Here is a 12,500-nt window from a genome sequence, read left to right on the forward strand (position 1 = left end):
GTCCTAACGGGGACGGCACCCACCAGATCAAGATGTGGGTGTTGATTCCTGGGAGCGACACGGCCAAGTACACATGTGAAGTCCACCACCCTGCCAGCAAAATCCATGTGGTCGAAGTGTGGGGTAAGAGTCTTGAAGTCTGGGGTTCCCTCTGGCAGCTGCTGAGCAGGCCATCCAGACCTGGGGAGGCAGGAGGACTAAATAACAAGTAGCATTATTCTACTGATGAGTAGGATAGGAGATGTAGCTGAGTCCTATGGAAGTATCAACAGCTGATGTTGACTCTGTTCTATCGTGTTTAGATCACCAAGTGGAATCTGAGAAACGCAACATTGGACTCTATGTCGGGGTTGCTATCGGTGCAGTGGTGGTGGTGCTGATCATTGTCACTGTTGTGATTGTCCTCAGAGGAAAGAATAAAGGTAATACGTTAATACACTGATATAATGGATAGTTTAACGTTAATACACTGATATTATGGATAGTTTAACGTTAATACACTGATAATGGATAGTTTAACATTGATAACCTGATATAATGGATAGTTTAACGTTAATACACTGATATTATGGATAGTTTAACGTTAATACACTGATAATGGATAGTTTAACATTGATAACCTGATATAATGGATAGTTTAACGTTAATACACTGATATTATGGATAGTTTAACGTTAATACACTGATATGGATAGTTTAACGTTAATACACTGATATAATGGATAGTTTAACGTTAATACACTGATATTATGGATAGTTTAACGTTAATACACTGATATTATGGATAGTTTAACGTTAATACACTGATATTATGGATAGTTTAACGTTAATACACTGATATTATGGATAGTTTAACGTTAATGCACTGATATGGATAGTTTAACGTTAATACACTGATATAATGGATAGTTTAACGTTAATACACTGATATTATGGATAGTTTAACGTTAATACACTGATATTATGGATAGTTTAACGTTAATACACTGATATTATGGATAGTTTAACGTTAATACACTGATATTATGGATAGTTTAACGTTAATACACTGATAATGGATAGTTTAACATTGATAACCTGATATTATGGATAGTTTAACGTTAATACACTGATAGGTTAACATCAACATTGTAACTCACTGTACTGTATTTTGTATTGTAGAAGTCACGATCCTGCCCTTACTGTAGCATTTAACTACAAGTTCAAATAATATCATGACTACCCTAACTGATACTACAAATAATATCATGACTACCCTAACTGATACTACAAATAATACATGACTACCCTAACTAATACTACAAATAATATCATGACTACCCTAACTGATACTACAAATAATACATGACTACCCTAACTAATACTACAAATAATATCATTACTACCCTAACTGATACTACAAATACTACCAATGTCCATTACCTGACTATTCTGACTGTTGAACTACACGAGAACTACACCTCCCAGCATCCTTCACTCCAAGCTAATTCCATATTTCGATGTATATTTGTAATGTTTGTAATGTTAGTATTGCCTTGGTTACTTGGTGGTTGTCCTTTCTATCTTAAGCAGAGCCATGGTGAGAAACCGTGTCATTCTATTATTACTATCATACGTGTACAGGAGATCCATTGACCATTCACTGTTCTATCTCACAGGTCCCGGATCTGTTACCAGCTCTGATTCCAGCTCTGATTCCGGCTCTGGTTCTGACCCCAATCTGATGAAGCCCCTAGTGAAACCTGTGGCCTGTTCACCACCTGCTGCGGAGTCTTGCCTTATTCCAGACGTCCCCTCCTGATTGCTCGGTTTCTTGTACGCTTCTAGAGAACGTCTGTCTCCTGCTTTACGGACGACAGCAGATAATTCATATTATAAGATAAGATAAGGCTTTGTTGGCTAACTTTTGAGGCTCTTGCTTAAGATGGGGAATGATGATGATGATGGTGATGGTGATGATGGTGATGATGGTGATGATGGTGATGATGATGATGATGATGATGGTGATGGTGATGATGGTGATGATGGTGATGATGGTGATGATGATGATGGTGATGGTGATGATGATGGTGATGATGGTGATGATGATGGTGATGATGATGATGATGGTGATGGTGATGGTGATGATGATGTTTGGACATTTTTTAAGTAGTCAGTCGTAGGAAGGGTTTGTGTCCACATGAAACTTATTCAGCTTGCGGGTTGGGGGCAAATAATATCCACTTTGATCCTTGGTTTGGTTTGGTAAACCAAGTAGTAAAGGGTAATCGAATTAAAAGGAATACTAATCATTTATTATGAATGATTTCTCTTGGCTTGGTTAAAGAAGTATATATATATATATTGAAGTTCTTGATTTGATAGAAATGATTTCACTGGACTTTTAATAAACATAAATATTGTTGCTTGTGTGTGGTCTTTTTTATTCAAACCATAGAGTTATTATTTAACAGCACAAACAGGTTATGTTAAATGTTACAATTCTTAATTAAATGTAATTATATAATTTATTAAAGTTAACAAAATTTTAACATTAAATAAATTATAAAATAGCCCAAGTTCTGTGGTTTTGTTAAACAGTGAAAGGATTTTCACAGTGGTGCAGTACCAAGGGTCGGCCAGAGGGGGCGCTGTCCCGGTGCAGTACCAAGGGTCGGCCAGAGGGGGCGCTGTCCCGGTGCAGTACCAAGGGTCGGCCAGAGGCGGCGCTGTCCCGGTGCAGTACCAAGGGTCGGCCAGAGGGGGCGCTGTCCCGGTGCAGTACCAAGGGTCGGCCAGAGGCGGCGCTGTCCCGGTGCAGTGCCAAGGGTCGGCCAGAGGCGGCGCTGTCCCGGTGCAGTGCCAAGGGTCGGCCAGAGGCGGCGCTGTCCCGGTGCAGTACCAAGGGTCGGCCAGAGGCGGCGCTGTCCCGGTGCAGTGCCAAGGGTCGGCCAGAGGCGGCGCTGTCCCGGTGCAGTACCAAGGGTCGGCCAGAGGGGGCGCTGTCCCGGTGCAGTACCAAGGGTCGGCCAGAGGCGGCGCTGTCCCGGTGCAGTACCAAGGGTCGGCCAGAGGGGGCGCTGTCCCGGTGTTACTTTTGGATTCCAACGACATTCTCGATAGTTTTTCTACTTGACTTTATAAGTTCTAATGGAAAAGTACTCTAATGGTAATAATATCATAGACAATGGAATTAAATTAAATTCAATCTTGGGATTAGAGACCAATAATAAAACAATATCGTATTCGGTAAATAAGAATCCGTTGGTGCTCTTACTCTGAAGAGAACACAGAGTCAACCGGAAGTCGCTTGGCGTAGTTTACTAACTCGCCGTAGGTAGAACGGCCGTGGTCGCTGCTCGTCTGGCCCTGCAGCTCCGCTCTCTGCCTCTCTCTTCCCCGACCCACTGAACACGAGGCGCCGGAGCCGTGGAGTCGCTGAGCGGGGAGCCGGCGGCCAGGCGACGCGGAGACGCGCGCGTTTCCCGGTAGTTCGCGCGGGCCGACGCCCGGCCTCGCCGTGCGGGGACGCGCCGAAGGCGGAAGACTGCGCATCAGCGGCGGTGGGATGCTACACGGCTACCGCGGCTAGCCCGCCGCAGACCCGCTGCGAGGTGCCCGGAGGGACCGCCGTCCGAGCGGCCAGGGAGCTCCGCGGTCCGCCGGCGGCCGAGGGGGAGCGGCAGGGGAGCCCGCAGCCCGCAGGGAGACGCGTCCAGGCCGCATCCACGGAAGGTAACGTTACCGTTAGCTGTTCACCAGCCGGATGGAGGTTGTGTGTCCGGGGTGGTGACTGTTAGTGTGACTGTTAGTGGAACTGTTAGTGTGAGGACTGTTAGTGTGGGGACTATTAGTGTGACTGTTAGTGTGAGGACTGTTAGTGTGGGGACTATTAGTGTGACTGTTAGTGTGACTGTTAGTGTGGGGACTATTAGTGTGACTGTTAGTGTGAGGACTGTTAGTGTGGGGACTATTAGTGTGACTGTTAGTGTGACTATTAGTGTGACTGTTAGTGTGGGAACTGTTAGTGTGACTGTGTGTGAGGACTGTTAGTGTGACTGTTAGTGTGACTGTTAGTGTGAGGACTGTTAGTGTGGGGACTATTAGTGTGACTGTTAGTGTGGGAACTGTTAGTGTGACTGTTAGTGTGAGGACTGTTAGTGTGACTGTTAGTGGGGGGACTGTTAGTGGGACTGTTAGTGTGGGACTGTTAGTGTGGGGACTGTTAGTGTGGGAACTGTTAGTGTGAGGACTGTTAGTGGGACTATTAGTGTGGGAACTGTTAGTGGAACTGTTAATGTGACTGTTAGTGTGAGGACTGTTAGTGGAACTGTTAGTTTGGGAACTGTTAGTGTGGGGACTGTTAGTAGAACTGTTAGTGGGACTGTTAGTGTGAGGACTGTTAGTGTGACTGTTAGTGTGAGGACTGTTAGTGTGGGGACTATTAGTGTGACTGTTAGTGTGACTATTAGTGTGACTGTTAGTGTGGGAACTGTTAGTGTGACTGTGTGTGAGGACTGTTAGTGTGACTGTTAGTGTGACTGTTAGTGTGAGGACTGTTAGTGTGGGGACTATTAGTGTGACTGTTAGTGTGGGAACTGTTAGTGTGACTGTTAGTGTGAGGACTGTTAGTGTGACTGTTAGTGGGGGGACTGTTAGTGGGACTGTTAGTGTGGGGACTGTTAGTGTGGGAACTGTTAGTGTGAGGACTGTTAGTGGGACTATTAGTGTGGGAACTGTTAGTGGAACTGTTAATGTGACTGTTAGTGTGAGGACTGTTAGTGGAACTGTTAGTTTGGGAACTGTTAGTGTGGGGACTGTTAGTAGAACTGTTAGTGGGACTGTTAGTGTGACTGTTAGTGTGGGGACTGTTAGTGTGGGAACTGTTAGTGTGAGGACTGTTAGTGTGAGGACTGTTAGTGGGACTATTAGTGTGGGAACTGTTAGTGGAACTGTTAATGTGACTGTTAGTGTGAGGACTGTTAGTGGAACTGTTAGTGTGGGGACTGTTAGTGTGAGGACTGTTAGTGGAACTGTTAGTTTGGGAACTGTTAGTGTGGGGACTGTTAGTAGAACTGTTAGTGGGACTGTTAGTGTGACTGTTAGTGTGGGGACTGTTAGTGGGACTGTTAGTGTGACTGTTAGTGTGGGGACTGTTAGTGGGACTGTTAGTGTGACTGTTAGTGTGGGGACTGTTAGTGGGACTGTTAGTGTGACTGTTAGTGTGGGGACTGTTAGTGTGACTGTTAGTGGGACTGTTAGTGTGAGGACTGTTAGTGTGACTGTTAGTGTGGGGACTGTTAGTGGGACTGTTAGTGTGACTGTTAGTGTGAGGACTGTTAGTGTGACTGTTAGTGTGGGGACTGTTAGTGTGGGGACTGTTAGTGTGAGGACTGTTAGTGTGACTGTTAGTGTGGGGACTGTTAGTGGGACTGTTAGTGTGAGGACTGTTAGTGTGAGGACTGTTAGTGTGGGGACTGTTAGTGTGAGGACTGTTAGTGGGACTGTTAGTGTGGGACTGTTAGTGGGACTGTTAGTGTGAGGACTGTTAGTGGGACTGTTAGTGTGAGGACTGTTAGTGTGAGGACTGTTAGTGTGGGGACTGTTAGTGTGACTGTTAGTGTGACTGTTAGTGTGACTGTTAGTGTGGGGACTGTTAGTGTGACTGTTAGTGTGGGACTGTTAGTGTGACTGTTAGTGTGGGGACTGTTAGTGTGACTGTTAGTGGGACTGTTAGTAGGACTGTTAGTGTGACTGTTAGTGTGACTGTTAGTGTGACTGTTAGTGTGGGGACTGTTAGTGTGACTGTTAGTGTGGGGACTGTTAGTAGGACTGTTAGTGTGACTGTTAGTGTGAGGACTGTTAGTGTGACTGTTAGTGTGACTGTTAGTGTGGGGACTGTTAGTGTGACTGTTAGTGTGGGGACTGTTAGTGTGAGGACTGTTAGTGTGGGGACTGTTAGTGTGACTGTTAGTGGGACTGTTAGTGTGGGGACTATTAGTGTGACTGTTAGTGTGACTGTTAGTGTGAGGACTGTTAGTGTGACTGTTAGTGTGAGGACTGTTAGTGTGACTGTTAGTGTGAGGACTGTTAGTGTGACTGTTAGTGGAACTGTTAGTGTGGGGACTGTTAGTGTGACTGTTAGTGTGAGGACTGTTAGTGTGACTGTTAGTGTGACTGTTAGTGTGACTGTTAGTGTGACTGTTAGTGTGGGGACTGTTAGTGTGACTGTTAGTGTGACTGTTAGTGGGGGGACTGTTAGTGTGGGGACTGTTAGTGTGAGGACTGTTAGTGTGAGGACTGTTAGTGTGACTGTTAGTGTGAGGACTGTTAGTGTGACTTAGTGTGAGGACTGTTAGTGTGGGGACTGTTAGTGTGACTGTTAGTGTGAGGACTGTTAGTGTGACTGTTAGTGTGAGGACTGTTAGTGTGACTGTTAGTGTGAGGACTGTTAAGTGTGAGGACTGTTAGTAGGACTGTTAGTGTGAGGACTGTTAGTGTGAGGACTGTTAGTGTGACTGTTAGTGTGAGGACTGTTAGTGGGGGGACTGTTAGTGTGACTGTTAGTGTGAGGACTGTTAGTGTGACTTAGTGTGAGGACTGTTAGTGTGGGGACTGTTAGTGTGACTGTTAGTGTGAGGACTGTTAGTGTGACTGTTAGTGTGACTGTTAGTGTGGGGACTGTTAGTGGGACTGTTAGTGTGACTGTTAGTGTGACTGTTAGTGTGGGGACTGTTAGTGTGACTGTTAGTGGGGGGACTGTTAGTGTGGGGACTGTTAGTGTGAGGACTGTTAGTGTGAGGACTGTTAGTGTGACTGTTAGTGTGAGGACTGTTAGTGTGACTTAGTGTGAGGACTGTTAGTGTGGGGACTGTTAGTGTGACTGTTAGTGTGAGGACTGTTAGTGTGAGGACTGTTAGTGTGACTGTTAGTGTGAGGACTGTTAAGTGTGAGGACTGTTAGTAGGACTGTTAGTGTGAGGACTGTTAGTGTGAGGACTGTTAGTGTGACTGTTAGTGTGAGGACTGTTAGTGGGGGGACTGTTAGTGTGACTGTTAGTGTGAGGACTGTTAGTGTGACTTAGTGTGAGGACTGTTAGTGTGGGGACTGTTAGTGTGACTGTTAGTGTGAGGACTGTTAGTGGAACTGTTAGTGTGGGGACTGTTAGTGTGACTGTTAGTGTGACTGTTAGTGTGAGGACTGTTAGTGTGACTGTTAGTGTGACTGTTAGTGTGAGGACTGTTAGTGTGACTGTTAGTGTGACTGTTAGTGTGGGGACTGTTAGTGTGACTGTTAGTGTGAGGACTGTTAGTGTGACTGTTAGTGGGACTGTTAGTGTGACTGTTAGTGTGACTGTTAGTGTGAGGACTGTTAGTGTGACTGTTAGTGTGGGGACTGTTAGTGTGACTGTTAGTGTGACTGTTAGTGTGACTGTTAGTGTGAGGACTGTTAGTGTGACTGTTAGTGTGGGGACTGTTAGTGTGACTGTTAGTGTGAGGACTGTTAGTGTGGGGACTGTTAGTGTGACTGTTAGTGTGGGGACTGTTAGTGTGACTGTTAGTGTGACTGTTAGTGTGACTGTTAGTGTGGGACTGTTAGTGTGGGGACTGTTAGTGTGAGGACTGTTAGTGTGACTGTTAGTGTGACTGTTAGTGTGGGACTGTTAGTGTGAGGACTGTTAGTGTGGGGACTATTAGTGGGACTGTTAGTGGGGGGACTGTTAGTGTGAGGACTGTTAGTGGGGGGACTGTTAGTGTGAGGACTGTTAGTGTGAGGACTGTTAGTGTGACTGTTAGTGTGGGGACTATTAGTGTGACTGTTAGTGTGACTGTTAGTGTGGGGACTGTTAGTGTGACTGTTAGTGTGGGACTGTTAGTGTGGGGACTGTTAGTGTGAGGACTGTTAGTGTGACTGTTAGTGTGAGGACTGTTAGTGTGACTGTTAGTGTGACTGTTAGTGTGAGGACTGTTAGTGTGACTGTTAGTGTGGGACTGTTAGTGTGGGGACTGTTAGTGTGACTGTTAGTGTGAGGACTGTTAGTGTGACTGTTAGTGTGACTGTTAGTGTGACTGTTAGTGTGAGGACTGTTAGTGTGAGGACTGTTAGTGGGACTGTTAGTGTGACTGTTAGTAGAACTGTTAGTGGGGGACAGTGTGACTGTTAGTGTGAGGACTGTTAGTGTGACTGTTAGTGTGAGGACTGTTAGTGTGACTGTTAGTGTGAGGACTGTTAGTGGGGGACTGTTAGTGTGACTGTTAGTGTGACTGTTAGTGTGGGGACTGTTAGTGTGACTGTTAGTGTGGGGACTGTTAGTGTGACTGTTAGTGTGGGGACTGTTAGTGTGACTGTTAGTGTGAGGACTGTTAGTGTGACTGTTAGTGTGACTGTTAGTGTGACTGTTAGTGTGAGGACTGTTAGTGTGAGGACTGTTAGTGGGACTGTTAGTGTGACTGTTAGTGTGAGGACTGTTAGTGTGAGGACTGTTAGTGGGACTGTTAGTGTGGGGACTGTTAGTGTGACTGTTAGTGTGGGGACTGTTAGTGTGAGGACTGTTAGTGGGACTGTTAGTGTGACTGTTAGTGTGGGGACTGTTAGTGTGACTGTTAGTGTGGGGACTGTTAGTGTGACTGTTAGTGTGACTGTTAGTGTGACTGTTAGTGTGGGGACTGTTAGTGTGAGGACTGTTAATGTGGTGACTGTTAGTGTGACTGTTAGTGGGACTGTTAGTGTGACTGTTAGTGTGAGGACTGTTAGTGTGAGGACTGTTAGTGTGGGGACTGTTAGTGGGACTGTTAGTGTGACTGTTAGTGGAACTGTTAGTGTGAGGACTGTTAGTGTGAGGACTGTTAGTGTGACTGTTAGTGTGAGGACTGTTAGTGTGGGGACTGTTAGTGTGGGGACTGTTAGTGTGACTGTTAGTGTGAGGACTGTTAGTGTGACTGTTAGTGTGAGGACTGTTAGTGTGGGGACTGTTAGTGTGACTGTTAGTGTGGGGACTGTTAGTAGGACTGTTAGTGTGACTGTTAGTGTGACTGTTAGTGTGGGGACTGTTAGTGTGACTGTTAGTGTGACTGTTAGTGTGGGGACTGTTAGTGTGACTGTTAGTGTGAGGACTGTTAGTGGGACTGTTAGTGTGGGGACTGTTAGTAGGACTGTTAGTGTGACTGTTAGTGTGAGGACTGTTAGTGTGACTGTTAGTGTGACTGTTAGTGTGACTGTTAGTGTGAGGACTGTTAGTGTGACTGTTAGTGTGAGGACTGTTAGTGTGAGGACTGTTAGTGTGACTGTTAGTGTGGGACTGTTAGTGTGGGGACTGTTAGTCTGAGGACTGTTAGTGTGACTGTTAGTGTGACTGTTAGTGTGACTGTTAGTGTGAGGACTGTTAGTGTGACTGTTAGTGTGACTGTTAGTGGGACTGTTAGTAGGACTGTTAGTGTGACTGTTAGTGTGAGGACTGTTAGTGTGACTGTTAGTGTGACTGTTAGTGTGGGATATTATGGTATGGATTATGTATTATATGATATTATGGTATGGATTATGTATTATATGATATTATGGTATGGATTATGTATTATGATATTATGGTATGGATTATGTATTATATGATATTATGGTATGGATTATGTATTATATTATGGTATGGATTATGTATTATGATATTATGGTATGGATTATGTATTATGATATTATGGTATGGATTATATATTATATGATATTATGGTATGGATTATGTATTATATGATATTATGGTATGGATTATATATTATATGATATTATGGTATGGATTATGTATTATGATATTATGGTATGGATTATGTATTATATTATGGTATGGATTATATATTATATGATATTATGGTATGGATTATGTATTATATGATATTATGGTATGGATTATGTATTATGATATTATGGTATGGATTATGTATTATGATATTATGGTATGGATTATGTATTATGATATTATGGTATGGATTATGTATTATGATATTATGGTATGGATTATATATTATATGATATTATGGTATGGATTATGTATTATGATATTATGGTATGGATTATGTATTATATGATATTATGGTATGGATTATGTATTATGATATTATGGTATGGATTATGTATTATGATATTATGGTATGGATTATGTATTATATGATATTATGGTATGGATTATATATTATGATATTATGGTATGGATTATGTATTATGATATTATGGTATGGATTATGTATTATGATATTATGGTATGGATTATGTATTATATGATATTATGGTATGGATTACGTTCCCCTCCCACAGACCGCTGCGCCCGCCCCCCCCCCACCATGGCGAGCAGGAGGAAGTCCACCACGCCCTGCATGCGAGCCCCGCAGGAAGTGGTGGTGGAGGAGTCTGACCAGGAGATGCAGGAGGAGGAGGAGGAGGAGGAGGTGGTGGGAGAGGAGGCGGCGGCGGCGCCGGAGGAGGAGCTGGGCGGCGGCGGCGGCGGCGGCGGCGGCGGCGAGGGGGCGGAGCCCGACCTGGACTCGACGGAGGGAGGGTTCGAGTGCAAGTACTGCCCCTTCAGGACGGCGGAGGTGAAGCAGTTCACCCAGCACGTGGACCAGCAGCACCCCCACGTGGTGCTCAACGCCTCCTACGTCTGCCTGGACTGTGACTTCAACACCAAGAGGTACGGCCCTACGGCCCTCCACACCGAGGGGTACGGCCCTACGGCCCTCCACACCGAGGGGTACGGCCCTACGGCCCTCCACACCCAGGGGTACGGCCCTACGGCCCTCAGTCCCTCCACACCGAGGGGTACGGCCCTCAGTCCCTCCACACCGAGGGGTACGGCCCTACGGCCCTCAGTCCCTCCACACCGAGGGGTACGGCCCTCAGTCCCTCCACACCGAGTGTTACGCTCGGCCCTACGGCCCTCAGTCCCTCCACACCGAGTGTTACGCTCGGCCCTACGGCCCTCAGTCCCTCCACACCGAGGGGTACGGCCCTCAGTCCCTCCACACCGAGTGTTACGCTCGGCCCTACGGCCCTCAGTCCCTCCACACCGAGTGTTACGCTCGGCCCTACGGCCCTCAGTCCCTCCACACCGAGTGTTACCCTCGGCCCTACGGCCCTCAGTCCCTCCACACCGAGTGTTACCCTCGGCCCTACGGCCCTCAGTCCCTCCACACCGAGTGTTACCCTCGGCCCTACGGCCCTCAGTCCCTCCACACCGAGTGTTAGCAGGGGCTAACCTGGGGCTAAGAGGGGGCTAACCTGGGGCTAACCGGGGGCTAACCTGGGGCTAACCGGGGGCTAACCTGGGGCTAAGCAGGGGCTAAGAGGGGGCTAACCTGGGGCTAACCGGGGGCTAACCTGGGGCTAAGCAGGGGCTAAGAGGGGGCTAACCTGGGGCTAAGAGGGGGCTAAGAGGGGGCTAACCTGGGGCTAACCTGGGGCTAAGAGGGGGCTAACCTGGGGCTAAGAGGGGGCTAACCTGGGGCTAACCTGGGGCTAACCTGGGGCTAAGAGGGGGCTAACCTGGGGCTAACCTGGGGCTAAGAGGGGGCTAACCTGGGGCTAACCTGGGGCTAAGCGGGGGCTAACCTGGGGCTAAAAGGGGGCTAACCTGGGGCTAACCTGGGGCTAAGAGGGGGCTAACCTGGGGCTAACCTGGGGCTAAGAGGGGGCTAACCTGGGGCTAACCTGGGGCTAAGAGGGGGCTAACCTGGGGCTAACCTGGGGCTAAGAGGGGGCTAACCTGGGGCTAACCTGGGGCTAAGAGGGGGCTAACCTGGGGCTAAGAGGGGGCTAACCTGGGGCTAACCGGGGGCTAACCTGGGGCTAAGAGGGGGCTAACCTGGGGCTAAGAGGGGGCTAACCTGGGGCTAAGAGGGGGCTAACCTGGGGCTAAGAGGGGGCTAACCTGGGGCTAAGAGGGGGCTAACCTGGGGCTAAGAGGGGGCTAACCTGGGGCTAAGCAGGGGCTAACCTGGGGCTAACCTGGGGCTAAGAGGGGGCTAACCTGGGGCTAAGAGGGGGCTAACCTGGGGCTAAGAGGGGGCTAACCTGGGGCTAAGAGGGGGCTAACCTGGGGCTAAGAGGGGGCTAAGAGGGGGCTAACCTGGGGCTAAGAGGGGGCTAACCTGGGGCTAAGAGGGGGCTAACCTGGGGCTAACCAGGGGCTAACCTGGGTCTAAAGTGGGGCCAGGCTGGGTCTAAAGTGGGGCCAGGCTGGGTCTAAAGTGGGGCCAGGCTGGGTCTCGGCGGGGGCCAGGCTGGGTCTCCAGGTGCTGACCCCCCCCCCCCCCCCTGCCCCCCTCCCCCCCCCCCCCCCCCCCCCCCCCCCTCCAGGTACGACGCCCTCCTGGAGCACAACGCGCGGCAGCACCCCGGGGAGGAGCGCTTCAGGAGGAGCATGCTGCGCCGCGACAACCACACCGTGTTCCAGCAGAGCGCCGGGGGGGCGGGGCCCGGCGTGGGGGCGGGGCCCGAGGGCCGCGGGGCGTGCCGCGGCAGCATCGCCCTCAGCAAGACGC

The 12,500-nt window shown here is 48.1% G+C and overlaps 2 protein-coding genes across 2 annotated transcripts in view; both read left to right on the forward strand.

The window, feature by feature from the left end:
- LOC311372570 (class I histocompatibility antigen, F10 alpha chain-like) overlaps positions 1–2,404 on the forward strand; it is a 7,615-nt gene extending 5,211 nt beyond the window's left edge. The window contains exons 4-6 of the mRNA XM_084489558.1: positions 1–123; positions 303–422; positions 1,659–2,404. The exon at positions 1–123 is cut by the window's left edge and continues 156 nt beyond it. Coding sequence (XP_084345684.1) covers positions 1–123; positions 303–422; positions 1,659–1,801 — 386 coding nt within the window. The 3' untranslated portion in view covers positions 1,802–2,404. The remainder of the gene's footprint in view (positions 124–302; positions 423–1,658) is intronic.
- An 879-nt stretch (positions 2,405–3,283) lies between these two features.
- The window catches only part of LOC311372569 (zinc fingers and homeoboxes protein 1-like), a 19,187-nt gene continuing 9,970 nt past the window's right edge, over positions 3,284–12,500 (forward strand). Inside the window, exons 1-3 of the mRNA XM_084489557.1 lie at positions 3,284–3,714; positions 10,279–10,651; positions 12,316–12,500. The exon at positions 12,316–12,500 is cut by the window's right edge and continues 484 nt beyond it. Coding sequence (XP_084345683.1) covers positions 10,305–10,651; positions 12,316–12,500 — 532 coding nt within the window. The 5' untranslated portion in view covers positions 3,284–3,714; positions 10,279–10,304. The remainder of the gene's footprint in view (positions 3,715–10,278; positions 10,652–12,315) is intronic.

This window comes from Micromesistius poutassou (genome assembly GCF_964030765.1).
Source record: "Micromesistius poutassou genome assembly, contig: SCAFFOLD_3243, whole genome shotgun sequence".
NCBI lineage: Eukaryota > Metazoa > Chordata > Actinopteri > Gadiformes > Gadidae > Micromesistius > Micromesistius poutassou.